General features: G+C 47.8%; 1 protein-coding gene across 1 annotated transcript in view; it reads left to right on the forward strand.

Annotated features, from left to right (window-relative positions):
* Positions 1-8,041: 8,041 nt before the first annotated feature.
* The window catches only part of TIMP3 (TIMP metallopeptidase inhibitor 3), a 60,056-nt gene continuing 42,556 nt past the window's right edge, over positions 8,042-25,541 (forward strand). Inside the window, exon 1 of the mRNA XM_036759480.1 lies at positions 8,042-8,512. Within this exon, the coding sequence (XP_036615375.1) occupies positions 8,392-8,512 (121 nt within the window). The 5' untranslated portion in view covers positions 8,042-8,391. The remainder of the gene's footprint in view (positions 8,513-25,541) is intronic.

The raw sequence follows: 25,541 nt of genomic DNA on the forward strand, positions 1-25,541 counted from the left end.
TCTGTCCACTCCCCTTTTTTTTTCTCCTCCCCACCCCATTACCCTTCACAGAAATATGTTTTAGCCCTGTTTTCTTTGAAGAAAAATGGTCATGGGATCATCAGACCATGATTTAGGATTGGAGGGGGCCTTGGAGACTATATAATCCGACTCTCTTATTTTACAAATGAGGAAACCAAAGCAGGATGAAGATCATAGATTTAGAGTCCTAGAGCATAGATTGAAAATTTAGAGATTATCTAGTCAACAGGGGTGGGGGACCTTGGGCCTCCAGGCCATGTGTGGCCTTCTAGGTCCTCAGGTTCGGCCTTTTGACTGAGTCCAGGTTTTACAGAACAAGTCGTTTTATTAAGGGCATTTGATCTGTGAAGTTTGGAGTCAGTCAAAGGGCTGCACTTGAGGACCTAGAGGGCTACATGTGGCCTCCAGGCTGCAGGTTTCCCCACCCCTGATTCTAGTCCAACTCACTTATTTTACAGATGAGGAAACGGAGGCATAAAGGAGAAAGAAGTCCTACTCTCAAGGAATTTATAAGTCTCCTCATTTGGAAACAGGCCCAGACAAGGTCTGTGGTAGATAGCAGGGTGGGAGAGTGGAGAGTGGAGAGTGAAGAGGGACTGGATTCAAATCTCACCTCTCTCACTTATGACCCGAGTGTTGGATTAGTTAATTACTCTCCTCATCCCATACTTTCCTCACCTGTAAAATGAAGGGGTTGGGCCAGATGCTTCTAAGGTCCCCCCCCGCTCTAGCTGTGAGCCTGTGAACCACTCCTGCGGACCCCCCCCCCCCAAACAAAAACATCACATGAAACTTTCCCACTAGGCTCATGGGATTTTCCTGAAGAAAAAACTTTGACCAGACAAAAACAAAAAGTAAAAGTCTGTAGATGTGACCCTGTGGCCAGCCATCTTAAGTTCCAGTGTGAATGGCCAGGCACTGCTATGGTGGGGTCGATTTAGTCCTCACCATGGCTAGGAGATAGTTGGGGCAAGGGCTGTCCTGAGAATTTTTTGTTCATTTTATATAGCTTTGAAATTGGCTCCGTATGGAAGAGAAGCAAGGTGTCGACTCCCTGCTGAGACCCAGGTACAGAGGCAAACCAGGAGGTCAGGGGCCAGGAGAAGGCCCGTCTCCTTGTTCCTAATTAGCAAGCACTGAGTAGGAAGGACATCCACCGGGCTTAGGTGCTGCTGGGGCCCCCTGCCAGGAGCACATGCCCCGGTGTGGACCAAGGCTGCCTGTTACTTGGAGAAGGCTATTTTTAATAATAATGACTTTCAGATGGTTGTGGGTTTAGGGCTGGGGCTTGTAGAGGGGGTGCTGTTGTCAATCCTCTTCTCTCCACCCTGTCCCCCACCCCACCCTCCTCCCAAAGGAATTTTCGAAGGCAGGATTAAGCTGGCTAGTCCTTTTAGTAGTTTGCCTTTGCTCTCCTCCTTCTCATCCCCGCTATTCTCTGTCCCTTCTCCACCCTGGACTAATGAGTCCCCCGCCCTTTGATTGCTAGAGTGCCACCCCTGTGCCCGAATGCAGCCAGCTCTGGGGAGGAACCTGGCTGCCTTCCTATCAGGGAGGGGAGTGGGCGGGTACAGTTTGCTGGGAGAAGTTTGCCATCTTCTCTGCTGAGTGTTAGATCCTTCTCCCCAGAACCACGGCCAACTTCCCCAACAGGGAGGGACCCGCTGCCTCGGCTTCCCCCAGGAGACTGATCAGGGACAATGGGCTGAGGTTTCAGAGGCAATGGGAGGGTTCCCTAGCTGCACAGTGCCCCCTAGCACTGGACGCAGGGATTGGACTAGGAAGCTGTCCAAAAGGACACCAGCACCTGTGGATGGGCCAGAGCCTTGGGAGCTCTGGGAAATGGGAGGTTCTAGGGCTGACCGGGCTGGGGACGAGGACTGAGAGATAAGAAGCAGCATCAGATGGGGTGGGATGGTGGATAGAGGGAAGGATTGGGAGGCAGGCAAGTTGTCCTTAAGTCGTTTTGCAGTTGTGTCTGACTCTTCATGACCCCATTGGGAGTTTTCTTGGCAGAGATCCTGGAGTGGTTGGCTGTTTGCTCCTCCGGCTCATTTGACAGATGAGGAAACTGAGACAAACAGGGTTAAGTGACTTGCCCAGGGTCACCCAGCCAGTAAGTGTTGGAGACCAAATTTGAACTCAGGTCCTCCTGACTCCAGGCCTGGCGCTCTATCTACTGCACCTAGCTGCAGGTGAGACAGGTGAGATCTGATTCAAATCCTACCTAAAAGCTGTGTGGCTCAGGGCATGTCTCATAACTTCTCTCGGCCTCTGTAAACTGAGGCTAACAATAGCACGCGCTGCCTAGGGTTGTTGTAAACATCATTAAAGAAGGCACTCTGTAAGTGGGAGCAGTTACTGTCTTCTTCATCTTCCTCATTTTATGGAAGAGGAAGGCAAGGCTCAGAAAGAGTCAGTAACTTGCTCAAAGACCTTGGTTATCATTTAGACCAAGGGATTTTAACTTTTATCGTGTCCTGGACCTCTTGGGCCTGATGCTGAAGCCTGTGGACTCCTTAGAACAAAGTTTGAATGGTTTTTTTTTTTTTAAGTTTAGAGTAAAGTTTAAAATTTTAATTTATTTTTTTAAAAATCTGAGTTCAAAAATCTCTCTCTCCATCCATGGAGAAGGCAAGCAATATGATCTCAATTATACATGTGAAGTCATGCAAAACATTTCCATATTAGCCATGTTATAAAAAAGCCAGAAACATAAAGAAAAATTTTTAAAAGTCTGCTTCAATCTGCACCGAGAGTTCATCAGTCCCCTCTCTGGGGGCGGGTAGCATTTTTCATCATGGATCTTTCGGAATAATCTTGGATCGTTGTATCAGTTAGAGTAGTTAAGTCTTTTTCCAGAATAAAGTTTTTAAATGCATAAAACACATAGGAGTAAAAGGAAATTGATTACATTGGAATGAAGTTCTCAAAATATTTTTTTTAATTCCTGTCATTAAGAACCCCTTATCTAAGCCAACTTCATCAGTTTATGGATGGAGAAACTGCAGCCCAGAAGGCAGTGACTTGCCTAACATTACACAGAGAGTTAGTGGCAGAAATCTGGATTTGAACTCGAGCCTTGCTGTTTCTCAGGCCAGAGTACCTTTCATTACACAATGGTTCCCACATTCCACATCTATGCACATGTTGTCCCCTTCTCTCCCTCCTAAAACCTGCTTGAATTTAATGCCTAATTCTCTTTCTTTCAAGTTGATTCTGGCACTTACCTTCTCCAATAGGTACGTTTTGCCTGAACAGACTTTTTTTTTTTAAAAGCTATTCAAGAGACGTTTGTAAATGCTGGCAACAAAAGAAAAAAATAGGCAAGAGAAAAGTTTCTTTGCAAAATGCAGAGCAGCATCCCCTCTGGGAGGGGGGACATTTAGTTGGAGTTACTTACTGAAAGGTGGGTACTGTTTGAACAAGATCAACGTGTTGGTGCTTAACATAATGCCTGGCTCACAGTAGGTGCTTAATAAATATTTACTGAGTTATTTCTAGAGCCTCAGATTCTAAGATCAGTGAGTGCTTGGGCCCTGTGTCATAGCAGAAAGAACTTAGCTTGGATATGGGGGAAGATTTTCTGACCAGAGACTGGAAGACAATGTTGGGGGCAGGGGCCCCTCTGGTCTTCTCCTCTGGAGATGTTTTCTGGATAGGGTCGATAGGATCAGCCTGGGATGATTCCAACACAGGAGGAATGGACAATATCTCCCAAGTGCCTTCTAGACCTATAAATTGGTCATTCTTCATTGCTGTCAGTGAAGACAGGTGATCTATAGTCTTATATTTCTCTATTCTCATCCTTAGAGGCAGAACCCCACTGTGTATGTCATAAAGTGATTGTTACTTATATGCACCTCACATATTGATGGATGAGAGGGTTCAGACTTGGTCTGCTTGTCCCCAGAGGGCAGAATCAATTTAAGGCAGCTCCTCTTTGAGGGGCAGATTTCAGGTGGATTGAAGAGGGGGCGGGCAAACAAACTTTTTAAATAATTAGACCCACCTAAAAGTGAAACGAACTGTTTCTGCAGGTAGTGAGTTCCTAGTTGCTGGAGGCCATTGAGCTGAGACCTGAAGGCTACTTGTCAGCAACATGGTAGAAGAAATTCATTCAAGTCCTATAGATTGGAATAATTGGCCTCTGGCTTCCATCCAGTTCCAAGATGCTGGGATTCTGCAACCCCTGCTCTTCTGAGAAGACTTCTCCAGGTGGGTGCTACCATGACCTCAATTTAAAAATCATTTATTGAGCTTCTACTGTGTGCAAGATACCACACTAGGCCCTGGGGCTACAAACACAAAATAAAACAGTCCTTTTGCTCAAGGAACTTGCATTCATAGAATCATAGATTTAGAATGGGAAGGGATCTTAGAAGCGATCTGTTCCAACCTCTCCCATTTTACAGCTATTTCATAATAATTTACCTTCATATAGACCTTAATGTTTCATAAAATGCTTCATATATTATCTCATTTGAGCCGCACAATAAATTCTGTGAGGTAGGCAATATTTTCATTCCAGTTTTACAGATGAGGAAACTGAGTTTGGAAGAGGTTAAGGAAATTTCATCCAGAGTTTCATGACTAGTATGTGTCTGAGGGGGGATTTGAACCTGGGTCTTCTGGACTACAGATCTAAGCTTGATCTATTACCAGACTCTGTTCTGCAAACTATCTCTCTATTGGCTATGATCTCATCAGATCTTAAACTTCGGCGGAAGATACTTATGCTAATTAGTCAAGGCTCTCTCTCTCTCTCTCTCTCTCTCTCTCTCTCTCTCTCTCTCTCTCTCTCTCTCTCTCTCCCTCTCTCTCTCTTTCTCTCTCTCTCTCTCTCTCTCTCTCTCTCTCTCTCTCTCTCTCTCTCTCTCTCTCTCCCCCTCTCTCCCCTCCCCTCCCCCTCCCTCTCCTCCTTCTCTTTCTCTCTTCTTCCCCCTTCCTCTCCCTCTCCCCATTCCCCTCCCTCTCCTTCTCCCCGTCTCTCTTCCCTCTCGCTCTCTCCTCCTCCTCTCACTCTCCTGCTCTTGCTCCGTCTCTGTCATACTGCTCAGGTCACAAAGGAAACAAAAATAACAGGAAATACATTTTCCTTACCTTTCAACAATAAAGCAATCTGATTTCTCTGCCCCCCCAGATTGCATAATTAAGAGGCGGCCTTAAATCGGAGGCTTTCTTTCAGGAACCCCACTCCTTAAATTACAGCCCTGAAGTTATCTGCAGCAGAAATCACCTGCCTGAGACTTATCTTCCAGGCAAGTTTCTTGGAACAATCTCCTTGGAAAAATTGTCAAGTTTTCACTTTGTCTTCTGGGCAAGATCTTACAATAAGGAAGAAAGGAACCAATGGGGAGGGGGTGATAAATCACTCAAGAGATTTGCACTAAGTGGATTAGTCTTTAAAACCTTGCAAAGTCTATGGTGACCTCAAATGTGGAGGATCAGGCTCGCACCATCTTGAGCCGTTCATCCAATTACTGATTTGGTTCATTCAACAAGCATTTACTTGTAGCCTCCCCCATTGGACTGAGAACTCCTTAAGGACACATGCTATTTTTTACCTTTTTTTTGGTAGCCCCAGAGCTTAGCACAATGCCTGGCACACAGTAGGTGCTACATAAATGTTTATTTTCTACCTCCCAGCATTGCTGTGAGAACAAAATAATGTATTTGTAAAGCACTTTACAAACCTTAAAGGCCATATAAATGCTTGTTATTAATAAATCATTATTATTATTTTAAAAAAGAAGGAAAAATACTTCAGCAAATCTAATTTTCTATTTGATAATGTATGTGACATTCTATGCCCCTAATGATCCACCCCTGTTGTTGTTGTGTTTGTCCTTTGTTTTTGAAGAGGATCACAACTTCAGGGAGATGATGACGTGACTTGCAGTTGACTTTGACTTGAGTGAGGGAGGGCTATGCAAGGTCACCAGCCTCGCTTTCTCCTCCAGAGCCATCTGGGTGAAGTGGCCAGATATCGATGAGGATGATGGGAGATGGCCCAGGATGCAATGGGAGACCCCTGTAAAGAAGGGGGAGAGGTACATTTTTCTTTTTCATTTCTTCTTCATGGCTGAGCATTTATTGGACAGTTACTGAATACGAAACCACCCACTAAAGACCTTCTGCCCTGATTCATTTTAACATGAAGGTGATCGTGGGTCCATAAAGCCAACGGCCAGTGGAGTACGAGTTCTAAGAGGGTCTGTGGTGGCTCCAAGTTGTCAAGACCCAGTGATGAATTACATATATACATAATATATATATATATGCACACACATATGTATATATGTATTTGTATATGTGTGTATAGGTGTGTGTATATATGTGTGTGCATGTATGTGTATATATGTGTGCATATGTATATACATATGTGTGTCTGTTTGTATACATACCTACATACACACACATGTACATACACACACACATATTGTCTGAGGGCCAACCAAGCTACTCATCAAAGACTATCTACCAGCTTGGAGAGGGGGCAGATCTGCTTCCAGATAGGGAGCATCCACATCTAAAGGCAGGAGGAATGCAAGGGGCTGGCATTTATATCAATATCCGTATTAATATTCGTCAAGGGCTTCTGCCTCATTCATCCTAACAACCACGGCAAAGGTTACTCCTGCCTTCGTTTTACAGATGAAGAAACATGGTCAGTGATGACTTGTTCATGGAGAGCTAGTAAGTATAGGTGGTGGTATTTGAACCCAGGTCTGGGCTGACTCCTAATCTAGCTCCCTTTCCAGTGTGCTTCTGTAGTACCAAAGCATATCATACATAAGTGTATACACACATATGATTGTTGTTTTTCAGTTGTATCCCACTCTTCATGACCCCTTCTGGGGTTTTCTTGACAAAGATACTGGAGTGGTTTGCCATTTCCTTCTCCAGCCCATTTTACAGATGAGGAAACTGAGGCTTCAGAGGATTAATTTTTGCCAAGGGTCATAGATGATAAATGTCTGAGGCAGGATTTGAATTCAGGTCCTCTTGACTCCACATCGGTGTGTTCACTGTACCAACTATGTTGACACCAGATTTTTTTGGGGGAGGGGGAGGAGGAGGAGATGGGAAATCAGCTGGTAAGTCAGTTTCCTGCTCTTTAAACTGAGGGTGTTGGATCATATGTCCATGAAGGTCCCTTCCAGTTGTAAATCTATAATCCTGAGACTTGGGTTCTAATCCTGATTGTGCTACTTACTACCTGTGTGACCTTGGGCAGGACACAACCTTCTGGATCCTCCTTTTCCTCTCGTGTAAAATGAAAAGGCTGTACCAATTGGCCTCTAAGGTCCCTACCAGTTCCCAATTTGTGATCCGCCTTGGGCAGGTGTATTCCTGCCACCCCCACTCCACAAGAAACAGATGAGGCCAGCGGCGCGGGGCTCATCATAGGCTCGGGCTGCGCCCTCCTGGAGAAGGTGGAGACATGACTCCATGACTTCCCCCGCAGCTCCCCTACGCCTCTGCAGAGCGCAGCGCCGGGGCGACTAGCCTAGCGCTCTCCCCTGGGGATTGACGTCTAGGGTGTACCGGCCTGCAGTCTGGGGGCGAGCTGTCCTGCATGGGGCTGACCCGCCGTCTGGGGGCGACCTCTCCTGCTGGCTAGCAGGATGGATGAAAGGGGAAGCTCCGCGCAGGGAGGGCGCGCAGGAGAGAAGCGAGGAGGATATTCTCCAGGTGGCAGCAATCGTCCCGGAGGGCTCCTGGCTCCAGCTCCCGCCCCGAGCTCACCCCCAGGAGGCGCGGAGAGAGACCGGGAGGGAGAGCAGGGCTTTCTTGGGTCGCTCCCAGGCAGCCTGCACACTCCCGCATTCCCTAAAAGGATCTGAAGCGTACCGGGCGGCCCCGCCCCCTCTCCAGCGGCCCCCTTTTCCGCGGGGGGGCGATGAGGTAATGCGGCTTGCCGATTGGTCAGGGGGGGCGGACCTCGGGCCGCAGGAGGGGGGCTCCCGGAGCCTCCCGGGCTATATAAGGCGGCGGCCGCGCCGGCAGCAGCCGGAGCCTTGGGACGGACGCGTTTTTGGTGTGGGGAGCGTCTTAGCCCTTGCTCGCAGCGCTCAGCCTTTAGCATTCAGCCTTTCCGCGCTCCCTCTGTCCCCAAGGGCCGGTGCTCGCTCTCCCCAGCCGGACTGTCCCGTCCTGCCCCAGCCTCGCCACCTCGCGGGCTGCCCAGACGCCGGGTACCAGCCTAGGAGCAGTGGGGGGAAGTTTGCGAGCAACTTAGCCAGAGAAGGAAAGGAGGAGAGAGAGATAGGAGACAGGAGGAGGAGGAGGAGGAAAAGGGGAAGGAGGAGAGCAGCCTGCGCCCGGCCCGCGCCCGCAGCGAGTTGGGAAGCCGGGCGCGCCGCGATGAGCCCGTGGCTCAGTCTCGTGGTGCTTCTCAGCAGCTGGAGCCTGAGGGAGCTGGGGGCGGACGCGTGCACTTGTTCCCCAAGTCACCCCCAGGACGCTTTCTGCAACTCGGACATCGGTAAGACACGCCGCCGCAGCCCGCTCTCCCACTCCCAGCCGGCTCCCATCTTCCAGCTGCAGCCCAGGGCTGGAGGGTGGAGAAGGGGGCGAAGGGAAATGCGGACTGCATCCACACTTTTGCCTCGATGCCTCCTTTTGCCTTGCTCCCACCTCCTCCTTGTCTTCTTCAGCTGCAGCTCTCGGCAGGAGGGTGGAGAGGGGGCGAAGGGAATGCGGGGGTGGGTGCCTAAGGCTGCATCCAGCCTTTGGCCGAGGCGTCTCCTTTCGGTGGTGGGGTGGCGGAGAGGTCTTGATTTTTGTCAAGGTCCTCTATGCTCGTAGATAGCTATAAAGTGCTCCCTCCCTCCTCTCTTTCCTCCCTTCCCTCCTCCTCCCCGCCCCCCACAGACTGGAGCTCTTCAGGTCTGAAATCTTTGCTTTCCCACTTCATCAGTTTCCTTTCCCACCCTGACCGGTGGCACAGGGCACTTGAGATTCCTTCTGGGTCCTGTTGCCGTCTGGAAAGTTCTCTCCTACAATGCCCTGCAGGAAGAATTGGTGGGGGTGAGGAGGGTGGGGGGCGTCATAGTTTTCCAAAACTTTGAATGGTAGGAGCCAGGAGCGCAGGGGATGAGGAGGTGGACTCTACTGGAAGCTGAACCAGCCCTGCGCGGAATACAGTGGCCCGCAAACGGGGAGAGCTTGCAGTGTTTGGGGGTTCACATGGTGGTCCTCTTCCAGAGAGCGAGCACTGCTGCCCCTCAATCTTTAGGCGGACCTCAAGAGTGATGAGACGGCTGGGCTGAGGATGTGCTAAGGGTAGTTAGTTCCGTGGTAGAAATGTGTACCATGAAATGGCTGCTTCCCCACTCCCCCCAAACGCCCCAAACATAAACACGGAACTATTTTTGAGGGTGTTGATAGCAAGCAAAAGGTGTTAATCGTGGGCGAATCGCCCTACCCAAACTTGTGAAAAGTCATGGACAGCATTATTTATGGGGTTGGGGTGGGGTGAAGGGGGTGGGGTGGAGAAGAGCCCTGGGAGCCAGAGGACAGAGGTTTGGAATTGGGGCGGGGGCGTCCCTCATCTGGTCAACTCTGGGCCTCAGTTTTCCCGCATAGCGGATGTAGAGAATAATATCCTAGTGCACCGCCTAGCTTCCAAGCTTGTTTTGAGGTTTAAATGACGTGACTTTCCCCCTTTAAAGGTTAATGCTTTTAGGTGCTGTAGAAATCCAAGCTGTTTTATTTGTTTGTGGCTTTGAAAAATGTTGCTTTGGGCTTGGGATGGGGGAGGGTGGGCAAGTCTCTTGGTAGGTAAAGATTAGCGACTCTCTCCTGGCTAAAGAGGCATCTTGCAAGGGGAAGCAAAACCAGTTGTGGGGAGCCTCGGCGAGTGACCCTGAAAATTCCACTGTTGGGGGTACCGTCGTTGGGAAGCCTGCGCTATTCAGACATTTTGGGAGCTGGGAAAGTTTCTATTATTTTCCTGCTCTTTTCTCCCCCAGGCTACAAGAACACAGTAACCTCTGAGCTTAAGGGAGGAGGATAAAGGAAAAGTGAGAGAGAAGTTTGGTTTTTTGGGACTACGGTGTTTCGGATGGGCTCCTGCACGTAGTAGGTCCTTAATAAGTGTTTGAGGACCAAAACGACTAGCAGGTTAGGGGAAGTCAATATTGAAGGGTGCTGAAATGGGGAAGAAAATCCTCACTGGGTCCTTCTTGCCTATGAGGTTGGCATTGTGCGGGCTAGTCAACAAGTGGGCTGGGTGTGGTAGAGGAGAGGCTAGAGCGAGCAGCTTGGCGATCAGGGAGCGGCAGGATCCTTGCGGCTGGTTGGACCTGTTGGCCAGCTAGCTTTGGTTTGGGAGAATGGCTGCCAGCCATCGGGTGGCTCTAAGTTGGAGGCACTTGGGAAAGCCTTGGGCACCTGGGACCCCACCCCCATTGATGCCTGTATTGCTATTGGGGTGGTGGAGCTCCTCTTTGGGGGTGGCGTTGGAAAGGCTTTGCCCAAGGTTTGTGGGGTGTGTGTGTGTGTGTGTGTGTAAGAAATGTATTTCCATGGTGCTGTTGCTACTTATGAGTGCCCAATGCCAGGGGTATGCCTTGTGATGAATAGGATCATAGATCTGTGTGACCTTAGCCAAATCACTTCACCCCTCTTGGACTCAGTTTCCCTATCTGTAAAATGAGGGGTTTGGATCAGATAGCCTCTGAACCTTCTTCCAGGATTAAATGTAGGCTCTTGTCACCTGGTAGAATGTAAATTCCCTGTGGGTGGGAACTATTTTTTAAAAATTTCCAGGACTGTCTTGTAGCAGGTTTTTAACAGAAGGGTGCCATTTAGCTGTACCTATTCATTTTACAGATGGGGAAACTGAGGCCAAGGGACTTGTTCCAAGGTCACACAGCAGTTGGCAGAACCAGGATTTGTACTCTGGTGCCTTGGTACCAAATCATTTACCAGATCCTTTTTGCAGAAAATCAAACCACTCGGGACTCTCTTCTTTCCCCATCCCTTCCAAAGCAGCTCAGCAGCACTCCCAAGACCTTCAAACATAAGAGGAGAGATTGTACTGGGGTGGAGGGTGCCCATGGTGTTTATATCTCTAAAATCAAGAAAAGCCCACTTGGTATTAGTGAGGAAGAAACTGGGGAGTTAGGGCTTCAGAGTCCATTGGAATCTAAGAATTCGGAGGGCATTTCATAGGAGTTTACTTTTTTTTTTAATGTTTCCCCACCCCCAGCCATTTGCTTCTGCACTCTTGAAAGACCCTGGGAGGTCTGCCAAGGAGAAATAGAGGCCAGTATAGAGGAGCGATCACTTGGGCACAAACAGGCAGTTTGGGTTTGACCCCAAGCAGCAGGTGGATGCCACTTCCCATGGGGGTCTCTTTGGCCCCTCCACCACCACCACTTCTGTTCAGCTTCCTCTCATCCAGAGCCTGGGCATGCTTGGGACTTCTGTGAACCTATTTATGAAATTGTGATTTAAAACAACAAGCCACTCCCTGGAAGGAAGCTTCAGCTCCCCAGTGACCATCACCAGAGCTGGCCTCTAGGTCTTTCAAGACCTCCTGGATAATAGAGTTGTAAAGGGATTTGCAAAGCACTTTCTTTCCTCTTTTGATCTTTAGGATTGTCCTGGGAGGTAGATGTTACAGACCCTCCTCTTATCACAGGATGATGGCTTTAGAGCCTGAACGGGTCCTTATAGACCCTCTACTGCAATATCTCCTTTTACAGGTGACAAATCTACCCTCCAGTTGAAATGACTCGGTCAGGGTCATGCAGCTAGTAAGTGCCAGAGGCAAGATTAGAAACCAGGTCTTCTGAGCCTAGAGTCAGTTCTTTTTCCCTAATTTATATAGGCTGCGGCTGATGCTCAGGAGAGTTGATATGTCTTCCAGAGTCACGTAGGTACTAAGTGGCCGGGGTCAGGATTTGAACTCCCATCTTCCTGACTCTAAGCTCAGCACTCCCAGGACAACATCACACTGCTTAGAGATCTTTAACAGATAAGATCAATCCATCAAATCACAGACTCTAAAGGGAAGTCAGAAGCCATCCAAGATTGTAGGGTCCTGGAACTGGAAGGTCATTGAGTTCAACTCCTTTATTTTACAGACAGAGAAACTGAGGCCAGGATGTTTACAGGATCGTAGACGAAGTAGGGGAGGAGACCTTTGAAGCCCTCTGGTTTTATTTTACAGATGGGGAAACAGAGTTAAAGTAACTTTCCCAAGATCACATGTTCATTAACAAACACAGGCAGGATTCAAACCCAAGTCTTGTGACCTAAATCCAGTACCCTTGTCATTGTGCTCTGCTGCATCCATCCATCTATCTAGTCCAATGCCTTCCTCAAGAAGTCTCCCCTCCGTATCTTAGCTAACAGTGGCCGAGGGGAAAAGCTTCCCCACAAACCAGGGCATTAAACTGAGGTTGGGCCATCCCAGCTGGGTCTGTCAAAGTTCATCAGCTCTCCGTGTTTCTGGAGAAGAGCCCTGATGTGCTCTAGTTGTGGGTCCCTGGAGCTGGGCTTCTCTTTGAATTCCCAGGTCCCTGGGTTAATCTCTTTGCTTTCTTTGGGAGCACCCTGCTGGCAAACAGGGGACAGCTCAAATTTACGCTTTGTTCTGAGTCTTTCTGGCTCCAAGTGCGGGCAGGAGGCTCCCTCCTCCCTGCTTTCCCTCCTTCCTCAAGGAGTTCCTTATATCTCTCCCCAACCTACCCCATTCCCCCAGAGCTTGCCAGTTCTTTGGCCCGTTCATTGGTTAGCTCTGTTCAGCTTACCCTCCTTCCCTGGCTCTGCTCACCATCCCTCTGTGCAGAGGCAGGGGGCTGAGCTGGGTCAGAAAGATGGCCCAGGATGTATTTATCCCTTTGAACATTTGGGAAGCCCCCTTAAAGCGCCCTCCCATGGCCTGAGCTTAAAATCCCAGGCCACAGGTGATGTTTTCTGCAGCCACTTGGGGGGAAGGGGGAGAGGGGGATTTGGAAACTTCTGGGTGAGCAGGAGTTAAAAGGTGTTTCTATGGCAACTCTGGGCCCTGTACCCAGAGTGTAGTGTTTGGGAGAAGAATAAACTACATGCCGGGTTATAAAACACGCTGGGGGAAGAAAAGGACTTGGCAGCAGCCAGGATGTGTGTGGTTCCTTGCCCCCTCCCCCCCCACCCCATTCCCAGTCATCTTCTCCTCTAAGTCCTTTAGAGAGAAGGATTGGGGGTGGGGGATGGAGAAAGCAGCAGGTGAGGCCTGGGAAGGAAAGAGCCAGGCCTAGCAGGCCGAATCCTGTTCAAGCAACTCCTTGACTGCCATGTGGAGAAAATGACCCAAGATGGGAGGCCATGCCTACTGCTCCCTCTCTTTCTTTCTCTCCATCTGTGTGTCTGGTGTGCTTATTGTGTTAAAGGCAGGACATACACGCTAGTAGGGGCCCTGGGACAATCGGGTTTCAGAATTCGGAGCCCTCTGAGGGAGAAGAGGAAGCCCTGTGGGCAGGGTGAAGTGGGAGCCTCCGAGCCTGGAATAAGTGGATGGAAGCCTCTGTGCCCCAAGGGCCAGCACCCTACGGGATGACCCTTAGCTGTCTGGAGACCAGGATGGGCATTAGTGGATCCTGATGCTACTTCTTTCAAAGGGCCATTTCATAGGGAACTAAGCTGCATTTGTGGGCAGGCCCAGGGGAACATGAAATACACCCTCTAGCCCTGAAGGGCCAGCTTGGGATTGGATCCCTCACTACCAGAGCAGGCAGGGAGCCGGGCTGTGGCCTTCCCTGGAATAAGGGGACCCTCTTGTTCACCAGGGCTGGGACAGCTCTCTAGGCTAGACCTGGGGCTGGGAGAAACCTCAGGTCACCTACAGCCCCCTAAATATTAGACAAGCAGTCTGGGCCTCCGAGAGGGAGAGCAGCCAGCCCAGGGACACCTAGGTCCTAGAGCCAGGACTGGGAATCGGGTGTTCTCATTCTAAACTGGTGATTTGGGGATGATATTTAGAACTTTTTAAGGAAAGAAACAGTATAGCAGTGTAGCTAGAGAGCTGGCTCTGAATTGAGGAAGACCTGGGCTCTAATCCTGCCTCTGACATATGCTGATTGTGTGACTCTGGGCAGGTCTCTTAACTTCTTTAAGACCAACAGAGGGGGTGATCTGTATCGATGGAGAGAGTCTACACACTGGGAGTGCTGAAATCCCAGGTCCCCCTGAAACAAAAAAACAAAGAACAAACACATTTCCCAAATGACTCTGGTGGGCAGATGTTGATCCTAATCTCATAAGAGATGTCAAGTGATTTGTTCCAGGTCACACAGCACATGGTAGAACCAGAATTCAGACCCAGGACTTATGGCTCCCAAGCCTGCTACTCTTGATTACAGTGTGTTTTCTTTTTTATGGGGGAGGGGAAGGGCAGGGCAATTGGGGTTAAGTGACTTGCCCAAGGTCATACAGCTAGCAAGTGTGTCAAGTGTCTGAGGCCGGATTTGAACTCGGGTCCTTTTGATTCCAGGGCCGGTGCTCTACTCACTGCAGCCACCTAGCTGCCCCTTTACAGTGTTTTCAATAATAATATGGAGCCTGAAGGAGTCAGGAAGATTCATCTGTGTGAGTTCAAATCCGGCCTCAGACACTGACCAGCTGGATGACCTTGGACAAGTCACTTAACCCCATTTGCCTCAGTTTCCTCATCTGTAAAATGAGCTGGAGAAGGAAATGGCAAACCACTCCAGTGCCTTTGCCAAGAAAACCCCAAACGGGGGCACACAGAGTCAGACACGACTGAAATACTTCTGAAGGAGGATTTGAATGTGAGCCTTCCTGACTCTAAGCCCAGCATTCTATCCATTGCCCCTCCTGTGGTGAGTGGAAAAGAGGAGATTTAAACCCAGACCGCTTCATATGCATCGCTGCCTGGGGAAGTCTTTGAAATTGATTGGTTCGTTCCGTCATTCATTTTATAGATGTGGAAGCCCAGGAGAGGACAGCGAGTTGTCTTAAGATCACAGAGCAAAATAGCGGCAAAGAAGAGACTAGGTTGAGGAGATGGGGTGTGATGGAAGTAAGAACTCTTCTGCTAAAACTCAGGATGTGGGCTCTAGGCTGCAATCCCATACCTCTCATGGGTAGGGTACAGGGCATATGCCCTTTGCCAAATTCTGGGGCACTTAAAGCTAGAGTGTCCATGGAAAGTGGCTGAGGTGGGGGCGGGGGGGGTGTGTGTTGTTCTTGGCTTTGCAGAAACATCAGGAACCATTGTGCTCAGGGGCCGATTGGTGCATTCCTACAAGGGGGGAGAAATCGAGTATCCCCCTCTAATCAGCCCCTCCTGGAAGCAAGCACACTCTCCTGGTCTGGGTCAGCTGTTAAGACATCCTTGTCTGCATGTGATCTGAAGAAAGCCTCCTTCCTTGCCTCTCCCTGGCTTTTATTTGGTACCAGGCATTTACTGTGTGTGTGTGTGTGTGGTAATGATGTTCAGTACTAGTGTCCATAAAGATAAACATGGACAGTCTTTGCCATCAGAGAGCTTCATCTCAATCGGGCTTGTTTATTTTCAGTTCTTCCTGATTTTTCCATCCATACTAATCGCAGCTGGCATTTCTATAGCATTCTGAGGTTGGCAAAGCATCTCATCTGACCCTCAGGACAACCCTGTGAAGTATTTGTTATTATCATTAATCCCATTTTATAGACCAGGAAACTGGGTGAGAGTGGTTAAGTGACTTGTGGGGGTGGGGTTTGGGGGGGCATGTGGGAGGAGAAGGCAGGGGAGGAGGTGGAGTTGTTACCCAGCTAGTAAACAGCAGAGGTGGGATTTCAACTTGGGTCTTCCTGGGTGCAGTTTGGAATGTAGAGTCCTGGATGACATCTGGCTGTCCCTAGATCAAAGGCTCCTCATGTAGGATTGTCCCTACCTATCACTCCCACCCCCAGGGGTCTGTAGATAGATTAGGGGGAGGAGGGGGAGAATTCGTGAACTTGGATAAGAAAAATATTTTGATATCTATTTCAATAAAAATTGGTTTCCTTTTGTAATCCTGCGTATTTTATTTTCTGCATTTAATAAAATTCTTCAGAGAAGGGATCCTATTATGGGCTTGACTAGGCTGCCAAAGGGGTTTATGATGCAAAAAAAATAAGAATCCCTGGATTTGATGATCCTTGGGGTTTTTGGACAATCCTGGCCACTGTACTTTATACATTAGTGCTGAGTTTAGCAAACACAATATACACTTATGTAATCAACTGTCTCCCTGTCTGGCCTAATCGATCAACAATCCTGTGTTAAGTATATCATATAAACGAATATAGATCTTTCAAGTAGAGTATATAAATGAATACATCTCTGTAGAGTGTTGGGTCTGGAGTCAGGAAGACTCATCTTCCTGAGTTCAAATGTGGCCTCAGACACTTAGCTTTATGACCCTGGACGAGTCATTTACCCTTTCACCTTACCGTGTTTGCCTCAGTTTCCTCATCTGTCAAAGGAGTTGGAGAAGGAAATGGCGAACCACTGCAGTATCTTGGCCAAGAAAACCCCAAATAGGGTCACGAAGAGTGAGACACAACTGAAAAGTGACTTACCAGCAAAAAACTAGGTTCCCCTTCCTTCGGAAGGGGTTTGCACATCTATCATACTAAGAAGGCCAAAAACCAAATAATATAACCAAAACCCAACACCGTGCCTCCCTCGCCCCGCTCCTCCCCCCAAAAACTGGTGCTTGCTCTCAAGGAGTTTACATTCTGATTTAAGGGCTACCCACAGTAGAAAAGGGTTTCTATTTATTTCATCACCGGTTTTAGGTTTGTTTCTGTTTACCTTTGGCCAACTACCTCTTCAGCTGAGGGAGCGTCATCGGGAAGGAACTCTGAACTCTTGACAGTTTGTTGATGCTTGGGGCATGATTTATCAAGAGAGGACTTTCCTCCTATATAATAAGCAATGGATGGGGCCTTTATTGTATTTTGGTTTGTTTGACTTTGGGGTTTTCACTGGGTAAGAGGAACAGGCCACCCTGTTTGAAAAAACAAACAGCGGCCACCACTCTTGGCCTTTGGTGGCACGCATAAGGAAGCCTTCTTTCCTGCCTTTGGGGCCTCCTTGACTTTTCCGTATTTAACCGGTTTCTGTAGACAATCCATCATGGGGTTAGGCAAGCCTTCTCTCTGGCTCCTGCACTACTTCTCCTCCCTGGTCTTCCTTCCCCTGCCTCTGTTAATATCCTGCTTCACCTTTTAATGATGGCATCGAAATACCATTGGTATTTGGTGGCAGGTGACTCTTTGGGGGAGGTGGGAAGGAGGCTAGGCTAGGCTTTAGATTCTTTCAGAATAGCAGAAATGTCCTTTACTATTAAGGAAGCCTGTCCTGAAAGGGTTTTTTTTTTTTTAAAAAGGAATTGTATATTCTTTTGGATATGTTGTTTTCTCTGATCAAATGGAGGCCGTTGAGGGCAGGTATATTTTGGTTTTGTTTTGTATTCCCTTACATAATGGATGCTTGAATGCTTGTTGGTTTTATTAAGGACCCCTTGCCAGGGATGATATGGGGAGGAAGGTAGGATCCTAGTTTAGGTACCAATTGGTCTAGGCAGGCCCTGAGGCTCTTTCCATTGTTTTTTTTTTTTTTTTAGTCATTTCAGTCATGCCAACTCTTCATGGCCCCATTTGGGGTTTTCTAGGCAAGGATACTAGAGTGGTTTGCCACATCCTTCTCCAGCCCATTTTACAGATGGGGAACTGAGGCAAACAGGGCAAAGTGAAAAGTTAAGTGAGGGCCACTCAGCTATAGTAAGTGTCTGAGGCCAGGAAGAGGAGTCTTCCAGATTTCAAGCTTAGTGTTCCATCCACTTTACCACCTAACTGCCCCTCTTCCCTTCCAACTCTGAGATGGTCATAATTGTGCCTCCTGAGGGGAAAACATTCATTAGATGGTTTTAAAACAAAATTTGGTCATATTTCTTTGTTTTTTGTCTCCTATAGGCCCAGAACAGGAACTCACTTTCTCCATTTCCAAGTAGATGTTTGATTAAATTCTGTGTGTATCTGTACATTTAACTAAATTGTGGCTTTTTCTCAATGTATTGATCTGAAGGGGGAGCAACCAAGCCCACTGTCTCCTACCAATGGGCTAACCAGCTTATGAAGGACTGAAGATTAGTTAGAGTTTGGTCCTTCTTCAAATTCCCTTCCCTCTTTTTGCAAAATATCCTCCACTTGACTGCCCCCCCCCCACTCCCCCTTCCCCAAAGCACTTCAGCTCCCCCATAATCTGAGTCAGATGGCTTTCTCTCCTATCCGGTTTATGCTTGGAGAGACTGTACCAGATCCCTCTCAGGAAATGACTATGTAGAGAGGCCCCCGTGCCGGTAGAGGCCCAGATGTGCAGGCCCAGATGTTCCTAGCCCTGACTCCTGGAGTTTCTTCTTTCCCTTATCCCCTCTACCTCTGGGCTCCTGTGGATGTAAAGACCTTTCTTCTCATTCCACCCTTCTATTCTCCTCTGCCCCTTGATCTTGGCCTATTGAAGGGGAGTGAGAATGGGGGGGAGGAGAAAGAGGGAGAGAGAGAAGAAAGAAGGAGAGAGAGAAGAGGGGAAGGGGGAAAACGGGGGCGGGGCAGGGAATGACTTGCTTTAATGCCATTTTGAAAACTGCATTCATGGGCAAATTCCCCATGCTGAAAAGAACGACTTCTGTATAAACCAGGGAATGTTCTTTGGGGAAGGGAGGGGCTGCTATGTTTACCAGTCTCTGAAGGAGACTTGTGAAAGCCTCAGAGCAGAAAGGCACCTCTTGGGTTGCCCCCATTACCTCACGAAAATACTGGTGTACAGTGAGAGCTCATTTCACTTTGGTTTGCATGTCCTGGGAAGACCTCCAGGGGCTATTTGCTTCCTGCCAAACTGTGCAGCCTATAGAAGGGTAGAGAGGTGTGTGTGTGTGTGTGTGTGTGTGTGTGTGTGTGTATAAAGAGAGGGAAGGAGAAGGAGGGGAAGAGGCTGGAGAAGGAGAGAGAGGAGATCGAGGAGGAATGGGAAGTTTTTTTTGTGGGGGGAGAAGTATGCAGAGATTTCAGAGATCAGAGGATCAGAAGAGTATAGAGGTCATCTAATTCCCTGGCTCCTTCATTTTCCAGATAAGGAAACTTGGGTCCAGTAGCAGATCTGTGATTTTTGGCTTTAATAGCTTAAAAATGGCCCTAAGACTTTTGGAACACCCTATAGAACTGTGCACAGAGAGACTTGAGGTGTTCACCATCCCAAAGAGCTGGCTTGCATGATCAGCAGGTGGGAAAGTGCCCTGGGTTTGGAATCATGGGACCTGGTTTGATTTTTGGTTCTTCTGGGCTTCAGTTCCATCATCTACAAAGTGACCTGGCTAACTGGCAAAGGATTTGGTGGGAGATGGTGCTTATTTGTTTTCAGAGAGTGGGATAAGGGAGGACTGAGAATGAATCTTCTACTTGATTTTTCTGTTTTGTTGTCATTTTGCTATTCTGTCTCAATTAAATGCTTCCATAGTCTTATCCAACTCTAAATTCTAAGCTGCTTCTCTGACTAAGGCAATTAAGTATCTTTGAATGCCAAATTAACTTTTACTTTCAATTTTAAAAAGATACTTTTGAATCTCCTCTCATTTTACCTATAGGTGTGGTAGAGAATGGGGAAAAAGAATAAGGCAGGTTTTATTTATTCTCCTTTTAGGAATGAGGAAACGCATAGAATAGACTTGAATTATTAGAGCTGGAAGGGGCAGTCTTGTCTTAACGATACGGAAATTAAGATCCAGCGAGGGGGAAAGTGACATTTTCCAAAGTCATCAATATTACCGTGGACCTAAGAGCCATAACTCTCTTCTCTTAGCCGGTGTTCCTTCTAATACATCCCCGATGAGGTCCCAGTTCTGTTTCTCTTTACTATTGAGTCTTGTCTAGCATTTGACAGGTAAAGTGGGGAGGGGATTATTACTGAAGAAAGTCACTTTTTGCTTTACTTTTCAAATACAAGTTATCCTGGAGTCTGTGGTACAACGGGAAAAATCACCCTCTCTGGAGTCAGAGAAGCCACGTTCAAATCCCACCTTGGATGTGTATTATCTGAGTGAGAGTTACCTAGCTTTATATTACCCAACCTTCTCAGGTCTCAATTTCCTCATCTGGGCATGGACCGAGTGACTCTAGTCCAGGTTTCAAGAATAACAGAACCAGGATTAAAATGAGCGGGAACTAAAAAAGTTTCCTTCTTTGTCAATGGCCTCTAAGATTGCCTTCAGCGTGATCTACGATTTCTTGGTGGCTGAGATAAGGAGGGACTGGATGGCAGCCTCAGCCTTTTGATTGATGTCCGGTTAGACCCTATTGCCCAACTGTGGTATTCGCAGACAGGGCATGGGACACTTGAGGCATTCCTGGGCTGTGACCACCTGGCTGTTGTAGGGGCAGGGGCAGCGTGTGGAGCTGGCCTCTGAGAGCTAAAGTTCACCGGGTGGAATATCAGAAAGTGGGATGGCTTGCGGAAGGAGAGGAGGGGAAATCCATCCGGCCAGGCGGTCTTGAGGCTTTGCCTATCAGAGTAGCCGTGTCTGTTAGCCATTCCGGAACCAGAGACCTTAAAAATAACATGGCAATTACCCCCCTCCTCCCTAACCGCAGCCCCCAATTTAATCCCCCTCCAAATGAGGGGCCAGTCGTCAAATAGCTTCTCTGCCAAACTTAACTGCTCTTCTTTAATGGAAATTGAGGAGATGGGTTGGAGAGAGCTGATGGTCAGCTTCCATCAGGGCTTAAAGACTCTGTTATCACCCTTGATGAGGGTGTGGCCTTATGGCAAATTAACGTTTCTGCAGCCTATTGGGGGAAGCAGCAGGTTGCAGTGGTAAAAATATTGGATTTTGACTCAGAAACTCTGGAATTGATGCCTGGTTTCTGGGATACTGGAGAAGCCCGTTCTTCAGTCTCCTCCTCCGTAAAAGGAGAATTGGGCTTATGTAACCTCTGCCGGTTCAATTCAACTCCCCAGATGACCCTGGGAATGTTTATAAGCATTTTCCACATGATGGGCTTGCAAGGTAGATGGAGAAAGCAAAATCATGCCCATTTTCCAGGCGGGAAAACTAAGGCTTTTCATGGGAGTTATATTGACTAGCCTTGGACCTGGCATTTTGGAAAACATTTAGCCCAAGCCTGTTTATTTTATAGATTGGTACAAATTGCTTCATTTCTGAGTATTCCAGTCAGCTGTTTCAGGACCATAATTTATCAAGCAGGTGCTAGGCAAGTGTTTGTTTGCGTTTCCTATACCGATGAAATCACAGGTATGGGTCCCCCATTCCTTTGCAAAAATGCATCCCTACACCTGTATTAGCAATGGTGCAGCGGCATGCATTGTGTTGTTATGAAGGACAAAAAGCCCTAATGGGCTCTGATTTTCTCTAACGATCTAATTGACCACAAAAGTTCCTATCAGGGCCTCTCATTTGTCAACTGGACAGGAGGTTGGGCAACGCAGCTGACTCCTAGGAGTGAGAATCAAGGTCACCCCAGAGTGGGATACTGAGAGCTGAATTCCACTCAGAGGGTGTGGATGGAGCCTGTGCCCAAATGGGAGGTCTTTAGACCATCCTCAATCATATGGAATGTCACAGAGGACTTCCTTCTTCTCTTATCTATAAGATCCTAGCAGGAGAGTGGAAAGGGATCCCAGGGGCCATCTTGTTCACTCCCCTCATGCTGAGGAAGAAACTGAAGCCAGACAGGTGAAGGGACACAGTGTCTATGACAGGATTCGAACACATCCAGGCCTTTACTGATTTAAAAAAAATCTTTTTAAAAATTAGTATTAGATTCAGGCCATTGTTAGATGTTGGAGCACAATTCAGTCATCTAACGAGTTAACTGTCCTTTCTAGTTTCATGGCCTCTCTAAACAATGTTCTGAGCTTCTGAGATGTTGTGATAAAGAATGGGGAACGTTTCCAGGAATAGTTCAAAAGTTACTATTAACAGGACACATTGAGACCATATGAAAAAAGAAAATAAAGAATTAATGCACTGGAGACATTCTAGAAAACTTGGGATCCTAGGTGGAGAGCTGGGTGGGACCTTAGAAATTATCTGGTCCAAGCCTCTAATTTTGCAGATGAGAACACTGGGGTATAGAGATGAAGAGACTTCCCAAGGTCACAAAGGTACTAATATAGAAAAGCCAGAATTCAAACCCAAGGCCTCTGACTCAGAATCATTGTTTTTGGTACCACTTTAGTGAGTTTAAGTCAAAACACTTTTGGAACCATTCCTTATTTGAAACAGAGGCTCTCAAACTCTGTAAGGCCCATGTCCAGTGGGGTTTTTTCCCTTTTTAATTAATTAACCCTGAACATCCTAAATTCTTTCTTAGCTCCATTCCCTTCTCCCAACAGTGTGCAGATAATGTATCCAAAGTGCTTTGCAAACTTTCAATACCTACTCTTCTTAGGAGAAACCACACAAAGGCTGAGGGATGGGAGAGGTGGGAAGGGGACAGATCCAGTTTTCAGGAAATCCTCTTTCTTCGTTTCTTCCTGGACTGAATGCAAGGCACCTGGCAGGTGGCTGGGGTGGGGTGGTGGTGGTGGTGGTGGTGGTGGTCATGCAGGAGGGATTGAGCCTGCCTTGTGCACAAACGTGGATGTTCTCTCCAGCCAGTTAAGCTTGGCTTATTTTTTTTCCCCCAAGTAGAATGTCAGCTCCTTGAGGGCGGGCGACTGATTTTCCTGGTTCTCTTTTGGCACTTATATCCAGTGTCCACATTGGCTCAGGGACCTCAGAGGCCATCTAGATCAAGTCCCTTTTACAGCTAGGGAAACTGAGGCTGAGAAAGCAATCTTAGGGTCATAGATTTAGGGTTGCAAGGGGCCTCAGAGGCCATCTACTTGAACTTTTTTATTTTATAGGTGATGAGACTGAGGCCCAGGGAGATTAAGTGTTTTGCCCTAGGCCATAGGTAGGGTTTGAACCTCTGTCCTCTGATGGCTGAGTCAGTGTCTACTTTCGTTAGGTCACTGGTAAATGGTCATTGAGTGCTATGCTGATGATAGTCTATGGACGTTTTGGAAAACTGAAGAATCCCAGAAGGTTAACACAGATTTCTAGACTTGTGAGGCATAAAAGGAAGTCGGGGGGAATCCCAGGGACCATCTAGGCCCAACTGTCAATGAAGGGATTCTTGCTATCACCCCCCTAGGGAGTGATCATCCGGCTTCTACTCAAAGATTCCCAAGAAAGGGACCTTGGAAATCCTTGTCGGCAAATGCCATGATGGAAGCTCGGAGGCCCTGGGAAGGTAATATTGCCCAAGGTTTTGCAATATCAATACATGGTGGAAGCTCGACAAGAAGCCCCACCCCACTGAATATAAGTTTGAGGATGTGGATAGAGTGATGCATATCACGAGGATCTGGGTTCAAAATGTGGCCTTTGAGATGTACTAGCTGTTACTTTAACTGCTGTCTGCCTCAGTTTCCTCATCTGTAGAACGGCAATAGTAATTGTTCTTGCCTCCCAGCTTTGTTGTGAGGATCAAACGGGATATTTCTAAAGCTCTTAGCACACAGTAGGCACTTAGTAAATGCTTCTTTCCTTCCAAGAACAATTTTGGTTTTGTCTTATACCTCTACACAGTGCTTGGCATACAGTAGGTACTAAATAAATGCTCGTTCAACATAAAAATAAATGAATGGGGTCTTGGATAGACTCCAAGCTGCCTGAGAATAGGCACAATTTGTCTTTTGTTTTGGGATTCCTGGCACGTGGTTGGTGCTTAATAATTTCTTGGTGAATGGATTGAAGAGGGTGGTAGTGATGTTCATCGTTCAAATGTATTTGTTAGAAACTGGGAACCCCTAAGGGCACTTGCAGCTCTGGAATCCTCTGACTGGGGTGATTTCTCATCCTCAAGGCATTTACACATGCTGTTAATGTCTGGGGTCTTGGGGAAGATAACTGTGTTGAGACTATGGCGTTGAAGAAAATGGGGAGGGGGATCTTTGAGAGGGAGGAATGAATGCAAAAGAAATGCAAAGTGATTTTTAGGGAGTGCAAGTGGATGGCCTTTTCTTTGGAGGTAATGGGAAGGTAGGCAGGAATTCCCTCCAAATCCATGTGTTCTGTGTTTCTAGTAGGAATCGCACCTGGATGTGGCCCTCTGGGAACCAATGCTTGTGAACGATTTAAAATAATACAACAGTGTCTGGGTTCTGAGTTGAAGCATAAATAGGGGAATACTAGGAGGGAGAGGGATTGGGTGGGACAGCACCTTGGGAGCCAGACCTGGTCTCAGACTCACTGTGTGACCTTGGGTCAGTCCTTTGCCCTTTCTGAGTATTGATGTAAAGGGACACTGGTGGCTAGGACTTGCTGATCTCCCAGGGTCCCTTTCTGTTCGGACATTTTGGTGACTTTCATTTTTTTCCGTGCCATAAGCAAACAAACCCTACAAGCGCAATTGGAGACAATGAGGAACCTACTAATGGATTTTTCAGGACCAGTCTAATTTTATAGCCAAGGGCTGCTCCACACTGGAAAGCGGTGGGGGGTTGGTGGGGCGGCCTTTGCTGGGCATCTGGTGGAATTCTGGGGGTTTTGCACTGTTCCGATGGGAATGGGGAAAAGCAGAGCCTTGTCTGTGTGGAGGGTTCAGGAATGGGGGTGGGGAAGGAATGAACAGGATGAAAGCAGCTTCCACCCAAGCAGAAAGAGGAGGAAACAGCCAGCCTGTGGGGAAAGTACCAGGTAAGGAGGACTGGGGCCAGCCTGCTGGTTAGCAGGCACTTGGACCTGGTCAAGCATTTCTTAGTCACGTGTCCTGACCTCTGCTCACAACTTGGGGAGGGAATGCATTCCAAGCCTGCAGGGTGCCTTGGCCCCTACGTTCCTTCCAGCGCCCCTCCTGGCCCCCTCCTTTATAATTTCCTATTTCCTGCCTCCCTCTCCTCTGACATAGCTATTAATAGTTTGTTACCAGCCCTTAGACTAAGTATAGGTGGATGGGAGGGAAGGGGAGAGACTGGAGAGGGGACCAGCTCTCAGAGCTGTTGAAGTGGCTGGCAATTGGGGAGGGGATATGGGGGAATTTCAGGTTGTTGAGAAGGAATGTTCCCCCTCCCTGCCCTGTTTTACTCTGGCAGAGACCTGGAGATGTGGATTTGTATCCTGAAAGAAAAGGCTTGAATGCGTATATTAAGTGGCACTCTAGCATCTTAGATTCAGACTCAGAGCCTGAAGGGCTGAGGTCTGAATCTTGCCTCTGATACTTAGTAGCTGTGTGACCCCAGGCAAGTCACCTCCCCCCCAGCCTCAGTTTCTCCATTTGTGAAAAGAGCTCATAGGTCCCTTCCTGTGACCCTATAAAATCCTTGCTCCAACCTAATTCATAGGATTACAGATTTAGAGGTAGAAGGAGCTTCTGAGGTCATCAAAACCAACCTTCTCATTTGATAGATGGGAAAACTGAGGCAGACAGAGGTCAAGCCATTTACCCAGGGTCACCCAGCTATGTAGTGT

The sequence above is a fragment of the Trichosurus vulpecula genome, chromosome 5 (assembly GCF_011100635.1).
Source record: "Trichosurus vulpecula isolate mTriVul1 chromosome 5, mTriVul1.pri, whole genome shotgun sequence".
Classification (NCBI taxonomy): Eukaryota; Metazoa; Chordata; class Mammalia; order Diprotodontia; family Phalangeridae; genus Trichosurus; species Trichosurus vulpecula.